General features: G+C 43.3%; 1 protein-coding gene across 1 annotated transcript in view; it reads right to left on the bottom strand.

The window, feature by feature from the left end:
- Window positions 1-25,183, bottom strand: part of KIAA2012 — a gene marked incomplete at both ends in the record, with an annotated part of 116,581 nt that overhangs the window by 87,686 nt on the left and 3,712 nt on the right. The window contains 8 exon segments of the mRNA XM_082840707.1: window positions 168-317; window positions 3,624-3,792; window positions 6,320-6,462; window positions 7,069-7,252; window positions 8,465-8,607; window positions 12,307-12,462; window positions 14,527-14,553; window positions 14,556-14,685. Coding sequence (XP_082696833.1) covers window positions 168-317; window positions 3,624-3,792; window positions 6,320-6,462; window positions 7,069-7,252; window positions 8,465-8,607; window positions 12,307-12,462; window positions 14,527-14,553; window positions 14,556-14,685 — 1,102 coding nt within the window.

The following is a 25,183-nucleotide window of genomic DNA, read 5'->3' as shown; positions in this document are numbered from 1 at the left end:
CAGGGCTCGAACTTGTGTCCCCTGCATTGGGAGGCGTATTCTTAACCACTGCTTCACCAGGGAAGTCCCTCTAGCCTCCTTTTTATGGCTGAGGACCCTGATGTGTCTTGCCTGGCTCTCCTTTGGATTGAGATCCCTGTGGGTTGCTGGAGGGAAGGAATAGCTACCTTGAGGCAAGAGTGTGTCCCTCCCTGTGTCTACTGGGAGATGTACTGTTAATTCCCTTGGCCTTTTCAGGGGCACCTGCTTCAGGGGAGGCCTCCATAAAGGCCTGGACTCTTCTTCTGTTTCTGGTGCTGACTCAGAAACAGGAGCACCTAGGAGACAAAGAGAAAGCCAAGTTGTAGTAGACATCTGTGGTTTTTGCCAGCTCTCTCTTCTTTTTGGGGACCCATCTTTCTCTCACTCAGACCATGTGGTTTGGGTGGTCCGTTCCCTGACTCCAGGGATGGGCAAGTGACTGAAGCCTGGCTAACGAGAGCACCTCATTGCTTTAGCCACGGTGACTGGGTCCGGGGTGGGCACATAGCCCAAGCCTGGCCAATCACAGGCAATTTTGGTACTTTTTGCAAGAGCTTTTAAGAGGCATTATCCTCTCTTTTTAAAAATAAATTTATTTATTCATTTATTTATTTTTGGCTGCGTTGGGTCTTTGTTGCTGAGCACAGGCTTTCTCTAGTTGCAGTGAGTGGGGGCTACTTTCCTTGCGGTGCATGGGCTTCTTATTACCATGGCTTCTCTTGTTGTGGAGCACGGGCTCTAGGTGCGGGGGCTTCAGTAGTTGTGGTGCATGGGCTCAGTAGTTGTGGCTAGTGGGCTCTAGAGCGCAGGCTCAGTAGTTGTGGCACACGGGCTTGGTTGCTCCGCGGCATGTGGGATCTTCCCAGACCAGGACTTGAACCTGTGTCCCCTGCACTGGTAGGTGGATTCTTAACCACTGCGCCACCAGGGAAGTCCAAGAGGCATATCCTTTCTACCGGGGTTAACAAGTTGTCATGGAATTGCAGGAGGCCATCTTTACCACCACATGGGGACAACGTGCTTGAGAGGAAAGGCTAACAGAGCTGAGAGACTCAGACAAATAGTGCCCAGAGGACATTTTCTGAGGCCTGGATCCAGCTGAGCCTGGAGTTGGCTGGTCCTTGCACTATCCAATTACATGAGTGAATACATTTCTTTTTTTGCTTACGAGAGTTTGAGTTAGGCTTCTAACACCTGTTACTGAAGGAGTCCTCACTGACATACAAAAGAAGGAAGAACTCAATGGATTCACTTTCTGTATATTTTATTCCTATTTTTCATTTGTCAGTGTGTTGGCAAGCTCAATGGATCTAATAGGTTTAAGAATCTGGTCCATGATGGCCTGGTGACCTTCCTTCCAGGGTCATCATGGGAGATAATCAGGATTTAACCAAATCCTGCAAATAGGCCTGTCTTTGTGTATATTAAGCATGTCTTTTTTTTTTTTAATTGGAGTATAGTTGATTTACAATGTTGTGTTAGTTTCAGGTGTACAGCAAAGTGAATCCGTAAGCATATCTTTTTATTCTAGTGTTTTGACATCTGGGACCTTACTCACCCTGGGGAGGCTGTCCCTCCCAGGGCTAGCCAGTTCCTAGAGACTGTAAAGGACCACCTGCAAGTGCACATTTCATATGGAAACCAATCAATCTAGAGCCCCTCCCCCCCCTCCCCAGCCATGACCTCCTTAACACTTCCAGGCCACTGTCCCCCTGCCTTAATGACCCCAGGGCCAGGTACCAGACAACCAGGGACAGCCCTGATGCACAGAGCCTGCCCAAACTTTTCAAACTAGCCAATCCCAAACCGGCTTAGCCTGGTTGCCCTGCCTCGCCCATTCCTTCCTGCCAAAAATGCAATAAAGACTCTTGCCCATCCCACACGCCCCCCCACCCCCACTCAGCCAGCCCTTCTGCTTCCTAGCTGACCCTGGTTCTTCTCCATGTGGCCTCGAGGGGCATGGCATGCTCTCTCCTCTTGCGAACTGTAACAGACTATCTTTTCACTGGCAGTTGTCTCCTGATCTCTATTGGCCTCATCATACCTGAATAATAAGAAAAACCTACATTTAAAAATACTGTAATACTATGTGTTTTTTTTTAAGGAGCTAAGTAATTTTTTTCTGAAAGTTAAAATCTACGGACTGAAATGTGCAGATCTTAAGTGTACAGTTCAATGAGTTTTGACAAATGTATATATCCATGCAACCAACCAAGATTTCGAACATTTTTATCACTTCAGAAAGTTCCCTTATGACCCCTTCCATTGACTGGTCTTTTAAGATTAACAGACATTCTTCTTCATAGTGAGAATTCCAAACAGCCATAGAGCAAAAACTGAGAAATCAGTGGCCGTTTTTGCTGAAGTTTCTAGAAAGCTCAGAACTAGGACTTCTTCAAAATTGGAGTCAGCTGTTTAGAGAGTTGCCTTTTGCCTCGGCTTGCCCAGAAAAGTCCCAGGGACAAGAATGTGGAATGGCTTGGGAAGGTCAGAAAGAATTTCTCCTTGTGCAGGGTGCAGGGTGAGCTGAGCGGTCATTCAGAAGCCTCTTTCAAAAAGCCTTTCTAAGTCCCAGTTGGAATTGCTCTCTCCCTTACCTGTACTCTCTTAGCACTTTGCTTAGAAGCTCAAAATCTCTTCCCTGACAAGGATTGTAGAAATCATCTAACATTACATAATAATGGTACCTAATTCAAAATCAGGAAAATGGAACAGACTCACAGACATAGAGAACAGACTTGCGGTTGCCAAGGGGGAGGGCAGTGGGGAAAGGAAGGACGGGGAGTTTGGAATGAGCAGGTGTAAACTATGATATACAGGTTTGTATATTATATGATAATACAGATTAAACAACAAGATCGTACTATACAGCACAGGGAACTATAGTCAGTATCCTGTGATAAACCGTAATGGAAAAGAATATGAAAAGGAATGTATATATATGTATAACTGAATCACTTTGCTGTACAGTAGAAATTAACACAACAATGTAAATCAAGTATACCTCAATAAAATAAATTACAAAAAATCAGGAAAATGGCTCTTCAGACAAACTTTTATCTTTCTTTTATAAAGCAAAGGTCCAAAGATCCAAATATCCTCTTTATCTTGGCTGCCAGGTAACTCATCTAAATCCAGTGCTTACCAAAAGCAATGAATTCATCCCAGATGTCTGATAACATCTATTTCTCTACTCTTTTTAACCAGGTGTTTTATTTTTTCAATTTCAATTTTATTTGTCCTTCTTAATATATTGCATTTATTTGTTGTAAGCTGCCTGAAAATTCTTGCACCTTTATAACATCTACGGTGCATTGGACTTAATTTATGTGTATGGCTGACTTCCATTTTCTTCCACAGTTTAGCAAAATGCTCTGCTTGACGAGGACTCAATAAATATTTTAAAAATTGAGTTGAGTATGACCAGAAGAGAGCTACTTGTAGACTTATCCCTTTTCTTTCTTTAAAAAAAAGTTCTCTCAAGGGGGTGACCCTGAAGAGTGTCAGCCACGATTTAGGAGAGGGCTGTGTTAGCGGGACCCACACCCCAATCCTTCCTGGCCTGCCGGGTTCCCTCAGGAGACCGAGTCACAGGGACCTACCTCTTCTTCGTGCCTTTCCTTTTGGGGGGTGTTGGGTATGGAAATGAATCTTCATGGGGAAGATGAAGAGCTCTGCTGGGGGCTTATTGGCTTTAAGTTGACTCCTCAGGGGGTCCAGGACTCTGGGTGATTCCTCTGAGATAGGAGGTGATTTCAAAGCCTTTGGTGCCTGGAGAAAATGTAAAAACAAACACACCCCCATCTGGCAGGTATCTAAATCCTGCTGCCTGCAAGGGATAAATGACATTGTATCTTACTGCATCTCCAGCATCAGAAGCTGCTGAGTGTAATGTCGCTTCTGTACCCAGGGCTGGGAGATAAAGCTGACAGACCTGGAAACCGGTCAACTCACTAGAGTAGGGCTGCTTTGCTTCATGGGAACGTGGTTATGCACCCATTAACCTAGCCTCTGATTGCTCTGAGAAGTATAAATGTGGTAAATTCAAGAGCCTTTGCAGTCGGGAAACTGAGCCAGATTAAAATGATAGAGCTGAGATTTCCATGTCCGGAGAAGGAGAAATCTTGGCTTGTGTCGTTAAGAGAAAAAAATATGGCTCAGATTGTGGACTGTGCAAACCTGTAGGTAAGAAAGGGCAGAAAGTAGGAATACACATTTGTGTTTGCTTTCCTCATGTCATCTCTCTAAGCTTCAATTTCTTCCTCTGTAAAATGGGGGCAATCATACTTCCCACCTCATAAATTGCCATGAGGATTAAATGAGTTAATTATATGTCGCTACAACAGTGTTTGGAACTAGGCTTTTATCTATGGTGTTTCTTTGAGAGAAGACTCTTCTTTCATTAGGGTTTAATACCTAATCTTGCCACTAGCAGAATACCTAGTTGTCTCCACACGTCTGTAATAGGATCATAGCTAGAAAAAAAATCACTGTTTGTCAGGATCAGCCACAACTGTAACCCAGTTTTTTTTATGTCCAAAAAACCCCAAAACATATGTGTGTGTGTGGTGTATGCGTATATGTATATGGAGAGCGAGAGAGAGAGAGCGAGAGAGAGAGAGAGAGAGAGAGAGAGAGAGAGAGAGAGAAAGGAGCTATGGGTAGTACTTAGTCTCCTGTTTCCAATTATTCAGAAGTTGCTGAAAATTTCTCCTTTTAGTTTGCAGCTTTTAACATACGAACTTGGTTCTATGAAATGTATACGTGTGCTGGGTTTCAGGGACTTCAGTTTCACAGGAGGAAAAATAAAAACGTCTCTCACTTTTTTAGTGTTCAAAAAGAAAAAAGATCCGAAACACACACAAGTATCCTAACGTGTTTAGAGTTGAATGAGGAAGGAAATTCACCCAAATATATTCAGGGTAATATGTATAATTATGAGACGTTAAGAAAATGATTAACCCAACACATGCACATAGCATATTTATGTCCCTGGAGACCTCCACTGTCCAGGTGCCGGCTGCCCACCAACTGCCCTCTTCTGAATACTGACCTTGTGTATTTTGTTTGACAAGGTTTGCATTGGGAAATCTATGTGGAAACTCAAATGGTTTGTGTGAGGTATGGCTGATAAGCCAAGTCTTAATTTCTCTATTGTAATTACAAATTTACAGAGTTTTAATATAGTGGAAAATATTGCTTTCCTCTGCTAAATCATAAACATGGGTTGAGGGAAGGGACTCCTGTCCTCTGAGCCTGGCTCGGTTCTGGGCTGAACTGGGTGTGAGACTGAGGGCTTTCCTTAGGCCTGAGTGACCCTGGCAGGTCAGGCCTGCTGTTTACTCCTGGTTCAAAGGAACCTGGGAAGACAGATGCCCTTCTGGTATGAATGGAAAGGTTTAGATCAGCTTAGACATGGAAAATCTGAGAAAATCCTGAATAGACTGAAAACGACCTCCCTCACTGGCACCAGCACCACGTGGTGTGCCCATGGCTCCTCAGGACCACTTCAGATGGTACGAATCCCCACCATGAACTAACACTGCTGTTGTTTCCAGTTGGACACAAGATACTTTCACATAAATGCTTCATCTCCTTTCATCCTTCCATCAGCCCTGTGAGGCTGGCATTATTATCTGTGTGCACAGAGGAGGTCACTATAGCTCAGAGTGGTGAGCCACTGGCTCAAGGAACACAGCTGCCATGGGCAGAACATTCCAGAGTCCCTGCTCATTCCCACTCAGCACGGGTGCCTCCCAACCAAACTGAAGACCCACACAGAATTTCAAGGCAGGACCAGGCCAGAGACGGCGAAGGACATCTTTAAGGAAGGTGTACCCGACTTCTGAAGGGGGTTGATAAACCTGCAAAATTTATCCTACATTTTCAAAGGTGACAGACCCTCAAATTAAGCAAAACCATTTCTGGGTTCCAGCATTTTGAGGTTGAAGTGGGTCAGCTGCTTACAAACTCAAATTCTGTCCTTACACGCTTACAGATAAACCTCAGCCCCTTCACAGGAAAAAGGATTCTGCTGGCACCAGAAAGTTTGGTTAACACCATAACGCTTTAATCGGGGGCAGCTGAAATTTCCTGTACTTCACTATTTTCAACATTTAGTAAATTACTACAGCTTTAGTCCAGCTCCACCCGGTGAGCTCAGAAGCAAGTAAGGCCTGTTCTCTGAGACATCCCTTTGAGTCACCTCATTCCTAGATTGAGATTAATCTTTTAAGCGCGCGCATGCTTAAAAGCGCGCGCACACACACACACACACACACACACACACACACACAACCTTTTTCCTCCTCGCTTCTCCAGATGTGTTTTTTTCTGAGCCCGTGGCAGATGCTACAGGAGGGAAAAGACATCTTTCAGCAGGAGGCTCCTGGAACAAGTGGCTGCTTCTGCCCTGGTGGAGTTTCATATTCCCTTGTTTGTCTGTAGAAACAGGATGGGAACAAGAACTTTTTAGTTGCCGGGGTGGGGATGGACAGTTGACTTTCAACTTTTATCACTTTTGTGTTAATGGGAAGAGAGGCAAAGAGAGTGCCGAGGCACTCAGACAGCCATGGCTTTGGTTGAGGCAGCTTCAGGGAGCCCTAATCTCATTATCTGGGTTGGGTTCTTGTTGGTTGAGTCAGGTGATAGGGAGAATAATAACGATCATCATAGTAGTTACTATGTATTAAGTGTTAACTATGGGACAAGAATCATGCAAAGTATTTTATATGCATTAACTGAATCCCCATAATAGCCTTATGGAGGTATTATTATTATTCCCATTCTACAGATGAGGAAACGGAGCCTCGGTAAGATTAAATAACTTGCCCAAGGTCACCGTTAGTAAGTGGGGGTAATTTGAGCGCAGGCAGTCTGACTGCGGAATGTGTGCGGTTGAGGACTGGTCTCATTCCTACCTCCAGCTGGACTTCGGCAGTTATTTTCTAAGGTGAGTGGCATGAGGAAGTGACACTCAGCCTGCCTCGGTGCTCTCTGCAGGATCAGGTTTACCGAGATCAACAAGCAAGATATTTGGCTTCTTACCGCTGAGATCTGCCTTCCTGTTGGGGAAGGCGCGTCCATAGAATGTCGTGTGGGATTTGTCACGCAGGAGCCAAGAATGATCGATGCGGGCATGCCCAAGGGCCCTCCTGGAGGTTTGCTGTGTTTTTTCATGGTGGCTTTCCTTTGAAGCGTGGATGCAACAGTGATTCCTTTTTGACGTGTCCTAGGGAAGGACAGATACGCATTCCTGAAAACAGGTTTTATAAAGGAACAGAGCAGGTTCCTATAACAGTCAGACCTTGTGGCTAGACTGGTGGTTCCAAGGATGAAATCTCCTTAGCAGCCTGGGAAGAAAAACATGGTTATAATGGCAAGATATTTCATGATGTTTATTGTAATAAAACATTTTATTATTGGTGATAAAGAGAATGACATTTAACCATGCCTGACATATAGTGCTTTCTTGCAAAAAATTTAAAAATCAAAATGAAAAAGTTAAAAATCAAGCATTAGTATCACTGTCTTTTCTTTTTGGCAAACTTTTTTTTATTGTAGTAAAATATACATAACATAAAATTTATCATTTTAAACATTTTTAAGTGTATAGTTCTGCATTAAGTATATTCACGCTAGTATCATTGTCTTTATCCATCATAAAATGTCTCTTCTCTCCCACTAGGTAGTACTTCTCTTCTCCCCCTTTCCTGTTTCATTGGCGTGTGACCTGCTTGTAAGTCATACATGTTTATTCAAGATAGGAGCACGTGTTGTCTACGTTTCTCTGAACCACTGTCACCTTGTACACACACACACACATACACACACACGGGCCTTAGAGTTTAGAAAGCATTTTTACATTTTAACTTATTTAATCCTTATAGCAACCTTGGGAGGTGTGTATGATAACAGCTCCATTTTACAAGAGAGGTAATTCAGGTTCAAAGTTAGTTAAGTTAGTCACCACAGCTAGCAAGATGCAGAACTCAAAACAAGGCTTTTCCAACTCTAAGGCCAAAAAGCTCTTTTTTCTAGAGAAGACTAGAGCTGCCTAGATGGGGTGAAGAGTGTAGGGAGGATCTGTGGTTAAGTAAGATTGGAAAACCATGAGTTAAAGCTAAACCATGAGTTAAAGCTAAACCAGCCACTTTACCTATAGAACTACCTATGGTCCATGGTCAAATGTGCACTGTGACTCTCTGGGAGGAGGACATGGTGTGCTGCATTTCCCAAATGTATTTGGCCAAGAAACCCTTTTTTTTGCATGGAGCATCTGGCAATGCTAGGGTTCCACAGGTGACACTTTGGGAAACAGGGGTCAGCAGGCTCAAAGTACTCTTCTCTTCTCTGGAGGACCCCAAGAAATGGTGAAGGGAGGGAGCATTATCTCTAAAGTCAAGAAGAATAGTGACAGAGGGGACCCCATTAGAAATGGTACCTCTGCCTGTGTTTCATCTTCCTGCCAGGGCTGCTTCCTGAGTGGTGGCAAGCAAGTCCCCTGGCTGCCATGGTTCTTGGCTACAGAGCCCAGGTCCATGTGTCCACCAGCCCCAGCTTCCCCTTCATCCAGGCCCTGCTGACCTGCAAAGGTGAACAGTGTGTCAACTTCACAAGCCCAGAGATAGATATGATGCTGTTAGCTGCTTCCAAACTGCCTTCCTTCTTGCTTTTCTGAGCAAAAGTGTCGATCAAGGCCCTTGTTCCTCCTCCCTCCTTATTACTGTATTTCTGCTAGTGCCTCCATGGAAGTGGCAGCCAGGTCAGTGGAACAGAACTGCTTTAAGAGTCAGGAGGCTCAAGGTTGAATCTTTGTTTCATGGACTCAGTTTCCTCATCTGTAAAATGGGGATACTGATTTCTTGCTCTCGCTTCCTTGCAGAGTTGTCTGGGGCTCAAATAAGATCATGAATATGACACCCCTTTGTAAACTGTGAGGGACTAGGGGATAATAGAGGTGTGATGATGGTGGGGTGACCTGCAGCCCTGCTCTATTGTCACTGAGATGCTCAGTCTGAAGCATTTGATTTCCTGGGATGTCTGCTGTTCATTTACTTGTAGAAAAACTCAGGCAAGTGCACTGCTTAGCAATCTGCACTTACCCTGTCTGTGTAACCCTCAGGAAGGATCTGAGTCAACAGATGACTCCAGCATAGTTAACAAATCTTTCATCGATGGTTTAAAGGGTCCTGCAGCTATTTTCATCACTTACTCAAGGTAGATTTATTGCTGAAACAGTCTGGCAAACTTTCCTTGTTTGGAGCCGCTTTAGTAACACCTCCACTCTCTGCTTGCAGCTCCCGGCCAGCCTCACTGTCTCCCATACTCCCCAACCCTTGTCATTCCTTACATCATTCTCATCCTTGGTGTCATTGGGTCAAGAGCCAAGTGCTTATCGGTGGGACTCCTCCCTCCCTGCAGCTCCCCTTCCTCTGCCCATTGGCTCCTGAAGGCTACTTTGGGTCTGAGCTGATGCTGAGAGTGTTGGTGGGGCAGATGCAGACTCAGGTGTAGGTTCAGGGGGACTGCTCAGGTTTTAGTGACCCAGGGAATCCCTGAATCTGGGGTGGCCCAGGGCCACGTTAGGCCTGCTCCCAAGAAAGCCTCAACTTCATATAGTATGGAGCACTAAAGACCTTTCTGTGTGTTCTAGAATGATCCTTTGGGGTCAAGCTGGACTTCAGGGCCATCCTTCCTGGTCAGATTCACCAGGGAGCCGAGTGCATTTCTGAGGGTAGAGGAAGTGAAACTCTGGCCAAATGGCCACTCACCTGCTGAACGGTATTATATGGCAGACTGGCTAAGTTGGGGCAGGGTGCTCTGGGGCGGGAGGATATAGAGGGGCATGCTTCCCTTTGGCTGTATCCCTGGTGATATTGAATATATGACTCAATCTATGTGAGGGAAACCAAGATCCTTCTCAGTAAACATCATCTCTGGCTCATTTATCTATGCTTAACAGAAACAGGTTTGCAAGCAAGGTATTGGAAATTTCAGTTGTTGAAAGGAGACCACACAACTTGGTCTCTCTCTATCTCAAATATGGGTTCAGATTACCCAAATAGTGTGCATGGGGGTAGTAATTTAGAGCTCTTAGAGAGCTTTTTTTACCTGTGTCTTCTCCTATGGTTTTTTACAACAACCCAGAGAGAGTGGAACGCAGACACCACTACTACCATTTTACAGATGAGCAAACTAAGGATGCACAAAGCATAAGTGACTTAGCCAACATCACATTGTTGGGGGATCTGAGATTTGCAGCCAGGACTTTTGCTACTTTCTCCAATACAGTGTCTTGCAAGGAGAGGGAGACCAAGGGGAGATAAAGTTAAAACAAATAAACCATCAGTCAGGGTTCAGGCTATAGTCTCTGAGCTATTTTTCCTTCCTTACAAGTTGATTTTTGGTCCCTGTGATCATGGGCAATTGGGCATTACAATTATGCTTAAAAAACACAAGGTACGGAGGTCTATAACTAACATTTACTGAGCACTTGCTATGAGCCAGATACTGCATTATCCCGTTTAAGTCCCACATCCAATCCTGTGAGGTATAGGTGGGTATGGTCATCTTCATTTTATAAATGAGGAAACTGAGGCCCAGAGAGGTCACATGGCTTAGAATCTGGTGCTAATGGGCACGTGTTTAATCACTATTTAATATTGCCTCTCTGTTTCTGCCTGATTGTGACAGCTCCTCCATATATGGCATCAATTAGGGAAGTCACTTGATTCCTTAGGTGTGCAGTGTTGATTCACCCTCAAATGGAAGTACTATAGTCCACAGTCCAGTATTTTTAGATCTTAGGGCATCGAAGTCTAAGGATATTAACTGGAGACAGTAGAATTTTTGAAGCAAGAAGGCATTAGGCAATGGCGAGGTGGGGTGCCACCTGGGGAAGGGCAGAAGGTTCCAGCACAGGAGGATTACTGGGTGAGTTCACTACTCTTAGGACATGGATGGCCCAGAAACTTGATCTCATCAGTGCCTCAGAATCAACTGGTCTCAGGGATGTTGACCCACATTAGCAAAGTGCATAGAGACTGATGTATAGACCGGGGTATAATTACAAAGAGAAATACAATTGCCTGACCAGCATGTTTCCCACAGATGAACTACTGGACAAGGTTATGACCAAAATTCCTTGATAATGGAGTCTAGACTCAAGGGAGGTATATGGTAGGCATGTTTATGGCACCAGGCTCTGAGAACCTGCCATGTTCTCCACTCCACTTGATAGATCAGATTCTCTACTACTTATCCTGACTAGATCCTTTTGCAAGTACAGGGCTTGGTTTGTTTCTGGACTATTGTTTCTGGAAAATTCCTTTTTCATTTCAGAAAAATGAACTTTATATTATGTTAGGCTCTTGTCCTTTCCTTCTCGTTTCTCAAAAACTCTGGTAGTAGTCAAGACCCTATTCTTTGCCCAGTCATCTTTATCCAGTCATCTTTCCCCATCTCCCTTAGCAAAGCAAATCTGGCTCTTTTAATGCTTCAAGTTCCCAAGAATAATATTGACAGGTAGAACCTCCATAGTACTGAACAGCTTACAGACAGCTCACAATGATTTTCTGTGCAGTAAAGAGGTAGGCCTTATTATGTCCATTACAGAGATAAGCAAACAAGCTCAAAGAGGTTGAGTGATTGGCTCAAGATCTTACATCTAGTAAGAGAAAGAACAGCCATTGCAGAACAGCCAGATTTCTGGCTCCAAAGCCTGTATTTTTTCTTATGATATTGCCACAAAGCCACAGGTTAAAGAGTGTTAGAGTGAAAAAGACATAAGAAATCGTCTAAAATCTAGACTCTAGATATGCACTGTCCAATACAGTAGCCATTAGCCACATGTGGTTATTTAGATGTAAATTAATTAAGAGTAAATAAAATTGAAAAACTCATTTTCACAGTCACACTACCTACATTTCAAGAGCTCAATAGCCACATGTGGCTGATGGCTACTATATTGGAATTGGACAGCATATATATATATATACACACACACACACACACACACACATATATATACATATATGCATGTATATATACATATACATACATGTATATATATACACACGTATATGTATAAAAAATATATATATGTATAAAACATTCCATCATTGCAGAAGGTACTATTGGATGGTGCTGCTCTAGACTAACTCCCTCATTTTACAGATGAGGACAATGAAACCCAGAATCCCTAGACCTTATTTTGGAAAACTTCATTTTAAGCTGTTAAAAATCCAAGTATTTGAGGTCTGGTTTGATAAAATCAACATGTACCTTGTTCCAGAGATTTTCCTGGTTGAATCCAAAATGGAGGGAAGACAGGCAGGAGATGGTATTTGGGGGGTACACCTGAAAGATCCTGTTGTGGCCTGAGATTCTTTGGTACATTAAGTTGACTTTCCTGGAGCAGAACAGAATCCTTGATGTATCCTGAAGAGTAGGTCAGGAGTTATTGGTAGAAGTAATGGTTGCCAGTCTAGACGTCTTGGTGATAACTACAGGATTCTGCACTTGCATTAGTCTTAGTTTTGGACATTGCCCATTAAGGAAGACAATTAGAAGATGCGAGAGATTAAAAAGTCAGATAGAAGCCGTAGAGGGTTCTCTGTCTAGTGTCTTGGGTGCCTCTGGTCCTGTGCCACATATATACTTCTTCCGCTCCACCATTCCCAGGAATTGGGTCCCCCTCGTGGAAGAAACATGGCTGCTTCTTTGGGGTTGGCTAAAAGGCACCTCCTGCCTTGCGAGGAAATCTAAAGGTTTCTCCTGGATATATCCTGCTTGCTTCTGCAACCCCCATGATTTTCAATCCATTCTATAAGTATTTATTGAGGGCTTATCAATGGTCCCACCTCTCTACTGGGCAGTAGGGTGGATACAGAGAAACCAGACATGGGTCCTTTTTAAAGGCACTAATAGTCTGTTGGAGAGACAAAGCTCTCCTCTGCTCTATGCCTGTGGTCCCAAGTGTCTGTGTTATATAAGGCCAGAAAATGAGGAGCTCAACATTGCTGGATTTGTCAGAGAAGCCTTTGTAGAAGATGTGTGCCTGAAGGGTGGCGAGGATTTATCATAGGAGTGGAAAGATGGGAACATACCAGCATCACAAAGGCAGTGAGCTCTGAGATGTGAAGGAAGGGGGTGGCAGAGTCCACTGGGCCAATGATCTCATATCCCAGTGTTGTCTTTGCTCCTCCAGCTTGAGAGTCTCACCCTCAAGAAGGCCTTTGATGAGGAATTATGGCAAGAGGCCCAAGAATGCACGTACACATGGACCTTTCCTTAAACCACACATTGTAGCTACATGACTTTCATAGAAGGGTCTGAGACATTTTTTGATGTTAAGAGGGGCTCTCCTCCTTGAAGACGTTGGGCTTGGGCCACGGGGCAGTGGCCTGCTCTGCCCTCCGCCCCACCCAACAATAAACATATCTCTGGTTAAGAGGCTCTTTCTCACAAGTGTTAGATAAATGGAACTGCCTGGAACCATGGGTCCGCTGTGAAGGGTAAACCAATTACTGGACAAACACACATCTCTCATTTTCCTTCAAGTCATCACTTACTGGGGAGAGAGCTGTTTTCTCTCCTTTCCCGAAGTAAACCTGTAAAGCAAGAAGAAAGGCAGTTTTCCTCTGGTCCCGTCTGTTCGTTGGTGCTGAAGAGGTGGCAGCTAGCTGAGTAGCCACTGGCAAATCCTGCTGCTCTCCCCTCTCTTCCCCAGCAGGTTTGCCAAATAAAATATGGGATGTCCAGTTAAAATTGAATTTCAGATAAACAATGAATACTTTTTTAGTAGGAATATGTACCAAATATTACAAGTGTAACTTTTTTGTGCGTGCCTCTGTGTGTATGTGCACGTGTGTAGGCGCTGAATCTGGCAACTCTAATTCCCAGCCATTGCCTGTTTTTATTTTTAAGCCATTACAGAGTGTGTTTGGGGTCTCTGTTCAGCAGCAGGGTGTCCGTCTCACTCCTGGGTGGATTGTGCTGGAGAGCCACCTTCTTTGAGGAGGAGGCCTAACATTTCTACGTCCTGGGGGATCTGAGGTCCCTCTGAAGGGCAAGTAGGGGATATTGGGAAGAGGGTGGCACCTGGGGTGTGGGGAGGATCTGGCTTCTGGTTTCAGCTTTGCTTTTGGCTGAATGACCTTGGACAAATTACTTTGCCCCTCTGGGCCTCTTTCTCCTTCCCTTGTAAAAGATTGGGATTGCACTGGAGGATCTGGAGTCTCGCATGGGGAAGCTTGGGATGCACGTTCTGCTTGGGATGCAGAGCGTGAGACTGTTGAGAGGCAGTAGAGGGAAGGCAAGACTTCAGGCTGCACTCCCTCCACACACGTGGGGGAAGCTGATGGGCAAAAGGTGCGACGGCACAATTAACACAGAATTGGGCCTGAAATTCTGCTGTTTCAGACCTTGATGGAAAACACACTCTCACACCAGAATGCGAGGCGGGGAGGCTCAAGGTGCACCTCCTCCCACGTCCCCACTGACCTGCACATTGGAGCCTGTACATGGTGTCGGGGGCCACGTCCGCAGGAGGCCGCGGAGGTATCTCTTGGCTGAATACCCAGGCTGGGTCCGCCGTAGGCCCTGGCTCTCTGGTTGGCTTCGGAAGTGGAGGTATGGCTGCCAGGCTCTGTCCTGCTCTCTCTGTGGGGACACCAGTCAGGAAACAGCATGGCTGCTGAGCTGGGAGCCTCCCAGTGATACAGGCTGGCTAGCACAATCCTCATCAGTAATCCGGGAGACTCCCGGAAGGTGCTGGAAGGCACCAGAAACGGATGCCTCGGCCAACAGACATAAACCAAGAGCCCACCAAGCAAAGCTCTGAAAGGCCCCTGTGGATTTGCAGTTGGAAGGAGAAGGAGAAATGAGAAATACCAGATCCCATCTTGAGATAGAACACCAGAAAAGGATAAAGAGCCTCAAAAGAAAACACATCATTTAGTTCAGCCTGTGGAAATCATTTTAGTATCTTAAAAAGTGGCCCTGTATGAGAAAGCCAGGTCGACAAATCAGCATCAGCATTCAATGTTTGCAATATGAATAATGGGACAAACTCTGTCCATGTTCACGAGGAGCATGGCATTTTGAAAACATCTGGCTCTGCTGCATTTCATTTCAGCCAGGGAGAAGTTTCTGGGAATCTACCTGCCAAAGTCACTATGCAAGACATCATGGGAAATAAATGTGAATAATAACATCTTACACTTGGCTAGGGCTTTATCTTATACAAATAATTTTCACCTCATTATAATCCTTTAAGGTGGACAAGTTAATATCATAACCACTTAAATGACATAGAAATTCTCTAAGGATAATCAGTTAAGCACAAGAATAGCAAACACGTGGTCCTTGTTTTGACATCTCTCCTCATCCCTGTTGTCCATGGCAGACATCACCAATCAATCACAGCACTCTTTTTTTTTTTTTTTTTTGCGGTACGCGGGCCTCCCACTGTTGTGGCCTCTCCCGTTGCAGAGCACAGGCTCCAGACGCACAGGCTCAGCGGCCATGGCTCACAGGCCCAGCTGCTCTGCGGCATGTGGGATCTTCCCAGACCGGGGCACGAACCCGTGTCCCCTGCATCGGCAGGCGGACTCCCAACCACTGCGCCACCAGGGAAGCCCAATCACAGCACTCTTGACTGAAGAACTGATTGTGATCTGAGTCTTTGCTTTTTCTCTGGAGAAAAAGCAACAAATAAGGCAGATTGATAACTAATATATAAATTGACTAAAGGTAAAAATAAAAAGCATGGCTTATTATTCAATTGTCTCAGAATTTGTTACTTAAATGAATGCTTGGAATCCAAGCACAGAGCATCACCTGGTCCTTGATGTCTGGACAGTTTATGTGGCAAGTACTTCAAGTACAAAAAGAGCCTGAAAAACTCAGCCCCACATAAATCTTGAGGCTTTTTCCAGAGGACATGAGAGAGGGAGTTGTAGGGAGGGCAGTGGACACAAAATGACTTAAGTTCTTTCACTCACTCCATTTTTTCATTTGGTTGTGCAATAAAAATTTGTTGAGCACCTTCTACGTGCCAGGCACTGTGTTAAGCCCTGGTCTATGGAGCCACTAGATCCAAGGCTTTTTCTGGATGAACTGGAACTTCATTTCCTCCTGTAAATCTTTGCTTCCAATGACTTCCCTCTAAATGTGATAAAACCAAGCCTCCTCTGAGGTGCTGTGGCCCTGGTGCAGACGGCATGGCGCCCTGTCTGGTCTGGATAAGAGCCCCTTGGTTTTCAGTGGGGGGCATTTCTGAAGCACCTGCTTGGTTCTGTAGCTTTGCCCGGCCACTTGCTCAATGTGGCAGGGAGTTGCCGAGAAGAATTAGGGAATCCCTTATCCTGGAATTTGGCACATCTAGATACATTTTTGCCTTGAGTTTGAAAGCTGATCTTGGCCTCTGTATTAGTTTCTTATTGCTGTTTAACAGATTACCATACACTTAGTGGCTTTTTTTTATTATTTTTTTTTTCGGCCGCGCTGCGTGGTTTGCGCAATATTAGTTCCCCGACCAGGGATTGAACCTGGGCCCCTGGAGTGAAAGTGCTGAGTCCTAACCACTGGGCCACCAGAGAATTCCCCCCTTAGTGGATTTTTTTTAAAAAAATACATTTATTTATTTATTTATTTATGGCTGCGTTGGGTCTTCGTTGCTGTGCACGGGCTTTCTCTAGTTGCAGCAAGGGGGGGCTACTCTTTGTTGCGGTGTGCGGGCTTCTCATTGCGGTGGCTTCTCTTTTTGCGGAGCACAGGCTCCAGGCACGCAGGCTTCAGTAGTTGTGGCTTGTGGGCTCTAGAGTGCAGGCTCAGTAGTTGTGGTGCACGAGTTTTGTTGCTCCGTGGCATGTGGGATCTTCCCAAACTGGGGCTCAAACCCATGTCCCCTGCATTGGCAGGTGGATTCTTAACCGCTGCGCCACCAGGAAAGTGCCCTTAGTGGCTTTAAATGATACAAATTTGTTATTTTACAGTGCTGGAGGTCAGAAGTTTGAAATGGGTCTCACAGGGCTAAAATCAAGGTGTTACAGGGCTTTCTGGAGGCTCTAGGGAAGAATCTGTTCCTTTGCTTTTTCCAGTTTCTAGAGGCTGCCTGCGTTCCTTGGCCTGTGACCCCTTCCTCCATCTTGAAAGCCAGCAACATTGGGCTGAGTCCTTCTCATGCTGCCATCTCTCTGGTTCTCTCTTTTGATTCCGTCTTCCCCTTTTAAGGATCCCTGCGATTATACTGGGCCTGCCCTGATAATCCAGGACAACTGCCTTGTTTTAAGGCCATCTGGTTAGTAATCTTAATTCCACCTGCAACCTTAATTTCCCTTTGCCATATAACCTCGTATATTCATAAGTTCCAGCAATTAGGTTGTAGACATCTTTGGGGGGCCATTATTCTGCCTACCACAGCTTCTTTAAGTTTTTTTTTCTAGTTTTCTGGTTCCTGTTCGTAATTTCTCAAATTATGCCTGTGAAGTTGGTTCATAAATTTCACATCTCATTGGATTAACTGAAGTACTGTGGGAGGCCGCAGGCCTGCTTAGGTTACCAAAAAGCTCACTCAGGGTTAAATCTATTCACTCATTTCCAACATGTAGAATAATAAGGTAAGTGGAAAAAAGCAAGGTATTAGAAAGAATGTATAGTACAACTACAATCCCATTAAAGTTTATTTTATAAATGTATAATCATGGTGGAAAGACTGGAAGAAAATACATTAAAATTCTAATAACAACAGTAGTAGGGTGTTGGGCATAAGATTACAGATAGTTTTTTCTTCTCTCTTTTTTTATGGAATCAAAATTTCAGTAAAATAGATTATATTATAAATGGAAAACACGTTAAAAATTAATGTATTTTATTGCACCCACCGCCCTTGCATACATTCTCCATATTTTTCTATTCCTTCTCCAACATTATCCTGAACCTCTAACCACCAAAATTACTCTAAAACATAAAAGAAGGCAGAAGGGAGCCAGGAAGGGAGTTTCTGGAACAGGGAAATAAACGATAGCAGGAGGTTGGCTGCCGATGGTTCCAGACTTCTCAGGCCTGCCTTGGCTTTGCTAATCAACCCCAGCTTTTGGTTCTTCTGAAATGAGTAATTAGTGTGCACAGAGGGGTCGCTTATCCACACTCCACCGGGAATGCTTCCTCTAACGAGGGACTAGCTCTGGCCCGCCAGCTCCCTGGTGCTCCCCCGGCCTCCATGTGCAGAGGGGCAAAGGGGCGCCCATGCATCTGTCCGCAGCCCCACACTGGCTGTCATGGCCACCCCACCTCGGTCCTGGCAGGCAAGGGTTTTCAGAAGGTGGAAGGAGCCCATGTGTGCAGTACTCCTGCCCAGCAGATACGCGGTGGCAGGATGCCAGTGTCCCCAGGAAGACAAGAAATGCCCAGATCGCCAGCTGTCATCGTTCCACAGAGGGTGGGCACCCTTTGTGTGCAGGAGTCAACAGAGAGGTAAAGAGAGAAATCCAGCTCTCCCAGGGCTGGCAGGCAAAGCCCTCTGTAGTTTGACCCCACCCACTTCTCCAGGTAAGAGCCACACCTGTCTAATTACTCTGACTTTGCCCACTCTCCCCCCTGGGCTTTCACTGACCTATGCCTAGAGGGCTGCGCTCCATTTATTTTTTACCACAAGACTCAGCTCAGATTCTACCTCCTCCACGACGCCACTCTAGATTTTCCTAGTAGGAAGCAATCTTAGTCTCTAGCATCTTTATACTTTGACAGCATATTAATAAATTATAGTCTAGTTCCTTTCATGGGCTGCCTTGTATCAGGTATCACAGGAGCACAAATCTGCCTACCTGACCACATTGTACACCCAGCCCTACTGGGTAGAGGTTATGACCTCCCACCGCCACACCCTGGCAACTAATATGTTCATCTAACAACCATCTGTTGAGAATTTGCCATGTGTCAGGCAATGTTCAAGGCACTGAGTATTTAATAACTATTCAAGATGTTAGCTTAATGGAATAGAAATCCCCCAAATGTCTGTACTTTCCTGCTGACCACCTGTACCTTGAGCTGCCCACTGCAGTCAGAAGTCCTTCTCTCCGGAGGAGCATAGCTGGTGTCTCTTGCCCCTTGGTCAGGCTTGCCGGAGTTAGTGTGCCCTGGCAAAGGCCAAGCCTTATTAGAGCAGAGGGTAACCACCATTGTTGTTGCACCTGTGCAGGTGTGCCTGGAGCCAGACTTGGGGCTGCCAGGTGAGTGCAACCAGAGTTGAGGTGAGGGTGAGGTGGGAGGGGAGAGATGTGTGTCCACTTGCAGCTGTGCCTGAAAAGTCTTCTCAGCCCCAGCCTGACTTTAATCAGCCTCGTGTAAACACTGCCACTTTCTGCTAGCCCTTTTCTCTGCAGGTTTAATTTCTGAGAGTCTGTACAAATGATACTATCTCTCCCACATATCTTTGGTGGCCATATGTTCCTGAGTATCAAGCCATTAAGAAGAGAATCATAAAGTGGTCTGAATTTTCCCATAGTTGCAATGTTGTAACAGGGTTTGATTCTCAACCAAACCATTTAGCATCAAAGATTTGACCAGCCATATGTCACAAAAGCAAAGAAGATACAACAACTAGAAATGAAAACAGAAAAAATTAAGCTTCAGTTTCTTTAAGAGCTCAGTCTTTTTCAGTCTGAATCCTGGCTCCATTACTTACTAGCTGTGTGGCTTTGGGGAAATTACTTGACCCATCTGTGCCTCAGTTTCTTTATCTGTCAAATAAGGATGATAAAAGTACATACCCTGCCTGCAAAAATAAGTGAAGTTGGATCCTTACCTTGCATCATAGACAAAAGTTAACTCAAAGTAGAATAGACTTAAGAGCTAAAACTATAAAACTCTTAGAAGAAGACGTAGGGGGAAAGCTTCACAACATTGGATATGGTGATGATTTCTTGGGTATGACACCAAAAGAATAGGCAACAGAAGAAAAAATAGATAAGTTGGACTTCATGAAAATGTAAAGCTTGGGACTTCCCTGGCAGTCAGTGGTTAAGACTCCGTGCTTCCACTGCAGGGGGCACGGATTCAATCCCTGGTGGGGGAAGTAAGATCCTGCATGCCACGTGGCCAAAAAAAAAAAAAAGAAAGAAAGAAAATGTAAAACTTTTGTGCATCAAAGGACGCTAGCAGGAGTGAAAAGGCAACCCACAGAATGGGAGAAATTATTTGCAAATCATATATATCTGATAAGGGATTAATATGCAGAATGTATAAAGAAACCTTACAACTCACAAAAAAACAACCTGATTTTAAAATGGGCAAAGGACTCGGATAGACAATTTTCCAAAGAAGAGACACAAATGGCCAATAAGCACATGAAAAGATGCTAAATATTACTTGTTACTAAGGTAGACAAATCAAAACTACAGTGAGATACCGCTTCACACCCATTAAGATAGCTATTATTAAAAAAACCCACAGAAAATACAAGTGTTGTTGAAGATTTGTAGAAATTGAAACCCTTGGGCATTGCTAATGGGAATGTAAAATGATGCAGCGACTATGGAAAACAGTATGGCGCTTCCTCAAAAAACAAAAAATAGAATTACATATGATCCAGCAATTCTACTTTGGGTATATACTCAAAAGAATTAAAAGCAGGGACATTGACAGGTATTTGTACATCCAGGTTTATAGCAGCATTATTCACAATAGCCAAAACGTGGAAGCAATTTGTGTCCATCAACTGATGAATGAATAAACAAAATGTGGTATATATACGTAGTGAATCATTATTCAGCTTTAAAAAGAAAGGATATTCTGATACATGCTACAATATGAACGAACCTTGAAGACATTATGCTAAATGAAATAAACCAATTACAAAATACTGAAAGGATAACTATTATTTCACTCATATGAGGTACTTACAGTGGTCAAATTCATAGACACAAAAAGTAGGATGATGGAAAATAGGGAATTACTGTTTAATGTGTAGAGAGTTTCAGTTTTGCTAGATAAAAAAGTTTTAGAGATGGATGGTGGTAATGGTTGTATAACAATGTGAATGTACTTAACTGTCACTCAACTGTATACTTCAAATTGATTAAAATGGTAAATTTTATGTATATTTTACAACAATAAAAAGTACACATAAAGTTGTTGTGAGGATTAAATGAGATAGTAAGTATAAAGTGCTTAGAATGGTGATGGGTACAATAGTATTACTTAAGTGTTAGACTATTACTTAAGTGTTAGCCGTTATTATAAATATTCTCTATCTAGTGGTTATACAAGGGAACCAATGGATGAAACACATAAAGCCAAGCCTACTGGATCATATATATGGCTTACTTGAACATGTTACCTAACAACCCAGATTGGTTTTAATGAAAATCTGATTTGTGTAATAAAGGATTTTAAGGGATGTGTTGGAAGACCAAGATCCCTTTAAAAAAATACTGTTAAAGCAGGAGAGATGTTTCTTTTCCCTGGAGCATGTGGAATCTTCAAAATTAGGCCCTCTAGGGACTAAAAGTGGGGCTTTGGATTCAATTGTCCAGGCTCCAATTCTAGCTCCACCACTTAGATGTATAATTTGGGGGAAGTTAATTAATTTCAAACCCCCATTTTTCCTACTACAAAATGGAAGTAATGGTGGCACCCAGCTCATTAGCTTGTGCAGATTGGGTGTGGTTATAGAGATTAAATGCCTGGCCGACACCAAGCGCTCACAAGTGTTAGCTATTACTGACAATACCTTTGACCTCATCATTACGGATGACCATGATTCTCTCCCGATCTTTCCTACTTCTAGGTTTATTAAAGGCTCTAAGTACAACTGCTCAGGAGCTGCTCAAATGGAGCACACTTGGCAGAATGAGTGCAGTCAAGCCACTCTTTCTCTCCTTGCTGCTTTGGTACCTCCTAGAACCTTGCTGACAGCCATCAGAGCACTTCGTAGGGACACCATCAAACCAGTAGCAGGTAATTGATTAGGACTTGCAAAGGGAACTTTGTCTTCCTGATCTTTGGCTGAAAGGATAATTTATTATTCTTCCTATTTTTCTATATCTTTCTATTTTGTATAATGAGCTGATGTTATGATTAGAGTGGAAAAATAAACTTTATTCAAAAAACATAACTTATCACAATATTACTTGATAAAATAGTAGTCTGCAAGTGCCTTCATGGGTTGTATATTGACTGAAAACACCAACTAAAGAGTTAAGCACCTTGAGTACTGAGATGTGGGGAGAGATTAGGCAGTATGGAATTAGTGGAACAAGGTTGGCAATACTCTTAAATGTAATCACACTTCTAAGGGAGATGGCAGATGCAATACAATCTCGGTTGAAACCAGCTATTGTAAACTGAATCCTGTTCATGCTTCAATGGGATAAAGAAATGGGATGCTCTGTGAACTGAATTTTTAAAACATATTATTTCGAATACATTATTTAATCAATGTACCATGTTGGACATGTAAAAAATATCACTGGATTTGCAAAATTTTAAAAATATAAGAATAAGAAATACGAAAACAATGTGAGAATTGTTTAAAATTTCCAATGATTTGAGAGGTACTTGAGGTTTCTGCTGTGCTTCAAAAGCATCATTTAGATACTACCCCAAATTATGGTTACTTAGATTTCATAGCTATTTGATTTTTAAATATGTGATGGGAAGCTGGACGAATTAGAGGCCTCAGGAAGAATGGTTTTAATTTTGGGAATGTTTGTACCGTATTTCCTTCTGTTTTAAAAAAAACAAACAAGCAACACATCTGTGTGTATCTAGAAGTGTAAGAACTCTGACATCTAATCTCTCGATTTAGCGCATGTATCTTTGCTCATTAGGAAGTTAGGCCATCAAGAAAGTTAAAGAGTAGGTGTGTATTGAGCTATAAAATGAAACCCAGATGGATTGCCACATGCATGTCATTAGATCCATATGTAGAACTGGAGATGGTGTGAGATGTTTTAGAAATTTAATTCACCTTCCTGCGACAGCCTTGATTGTCACAGGTCTGAGTGGAGCCAGCGTTGTGTAGGTTTCCTGATTCACAGTTTAGCCAGGAGAGATCCTTCTGTGAGCAGCGCTACTCTATTGGTTACCCAACCTCCCTTTTATTCCTCTCCCCACTTTGGCTCTTTTACTTTGAGTGTGGTGTTTTTAACTCTTGGACTATACTATTTGGACGAAGAAATACTGATCCCGAGGAACAGATGGTGTGGCTATTGCGGGGCTCAGTTTACAGCTCTATTCTGTTTCCCACCTGGCTCTCTAGGGTTAACCTGGCCTTCCCTTTCATTGTCTACCTCCTTCAAAGTTGTAGTTCTGTTTTGTTTTTCTGGTGTTTTTGGATAGGTAAGAAGTGGATTTACTTAGAGAGAAACACTCCCTAGACAGAGTGTGGGCCACCTCAGAAGGCGAGAGGCACGGAAATATGGCATGGTTAGTTTTTATGGGCTGGGTAATTTCATAGGCTAATGAGGGGAAGGATTACTTCAACTATCAATATTTTGGGGAAGGGGCGGAGATTTCTAGGAATGGGGCCACCACCCACTTTTTGATCTTTGATGGTCGGCCTCAGAACTGTCATGGTGCTGGTGGGTATGTCACTTAGACAAATTTTTTATTTTAAAAATTCCATGAAAAAAAAAAAATTCCATGACTTGAAAAAAATAATGTTTGGTGAAAAGATATATATGAATAAAAATATGACTTATAGTCCCATCACCCATGGTTAAATTTTGATGTGTATCCTCCTTCTTGTATAACTAATTTTTAAAACTTGGGATTATATTCGAGAGGTGATGTTTTGTACACTGTCTAGTTTCGAATGCTGTGTAATTATCTATGTGGCTGTATAAATCTTGAGTGAATTACTTGAACTCTCTGTGCTTTAATTTCCTTACCTTTAAAATGGAATAATAATAGTACCTACCCCTACAATTGATAGAAAGCATATTGAGTTATGCAACGGAAAGCACTTAGAACAGTGGCAGGAACATACTAAATACTCAAAAAATGTTAATGAACTTTGCTATTTTTAATATGAATACTATTTTATAACCTGCTTTAAAAAAATACACTATATTTTCTCATGTAATTCATGAGTAATACATGATTTTATTGCCTGACCCCAAATCCATTGTATGACTGTACTTTATTTAATCACTGTTCCATTGTTGGACATTTATTATTTTCAATGTTTTGTATGGTAATAAATAACCCTGTAGTAAACATTCTTGTGTGTAAATCTTTGGCCACATCTCTGATTATTTCCTAAGGCAACTTCCTAAAAGTAGAATGCTAAATCAAAGAGTATTAGCCCTTTTTAGGTTTTTGCCAAAATGCCCTCCAGAAATGTCATGTGAATTTGTACTCCTAATGTATGAGACATCTCATTTCCCCATAGCCGTCCCAGCACTGGATATTATGATTTTAAAAGTTTCTTGCCAGGCTATAGTTTTCATAATCAGATGGTGCTCTGTAGTTTCCAAAGCTCTCCTCTTCTGAGGTGTTCATTGTCTTTTTTTTATAAATTTATTTATTTATTATTTTTGGCTGTGTTGGGTCTTTGTTGCTGCGTGCGGGCTTTTTCTAGTTGTGGCGAGTGGGGTCTACTCTGTTGTGTGTGGGCTTCTCACTGCGGTGGCTTCTCTTGTTGTGGAGCACGGGCTCTAGGCGTGCGGGCTTCAGTAGTTGTGGCACACAGGCTCAGTAGTTGTGGCTCGCAGGCTCTAGAGCGCAGGCTCAGTAGTTGTGGCGCACGGGTTTAGCTGCTCCGCAGCATGTGGGATCTTCCCAGACCAGGGCTCGAACCCATGTCCCCTGCGTTGGTAGGCAGATTCTTAACCACTGTGCCATCAGGGAAGCCCGTGTTCATTGTATTTAATTCCAAATCCCTCTTGAGTTTTCTTCCTCCTATTTTAATGTACCACGTCCTCTAATCTTAAATTCCTGCCTTATTACTATTCCAGACTTTTTCTTTCCTTTCTGATTTCCTCACACCATTTCCCTTCTACTCATTTGGAGTGAGACTACAGTGTTCTGTTCGTACAGTTACATGTTGTAAATCTGGTAGCTAGATACCTCAGGAAGATAGGAACTTTTTTTTCATGGAGCCCAAGTCTAACTAAAATTGAAGCCATCCCCCAACAGACTCATCTACTTTATA

This window comes from Leucopleurus acutus, assembly GCF_964270905.1.
Source record: "Leucopleurus acutus genome assembly, chromosome: 6".
Classification (NCBI taxonomy): Eukaryota; Metazoa; Chordata; class Mammalia; order Artiodactyla; family Delphinidae; genus Leucopleurus; species Leucopleurus acutus.
This window is presented reverse-complemented; position numbering and strand designations above follow the sequence as displayed.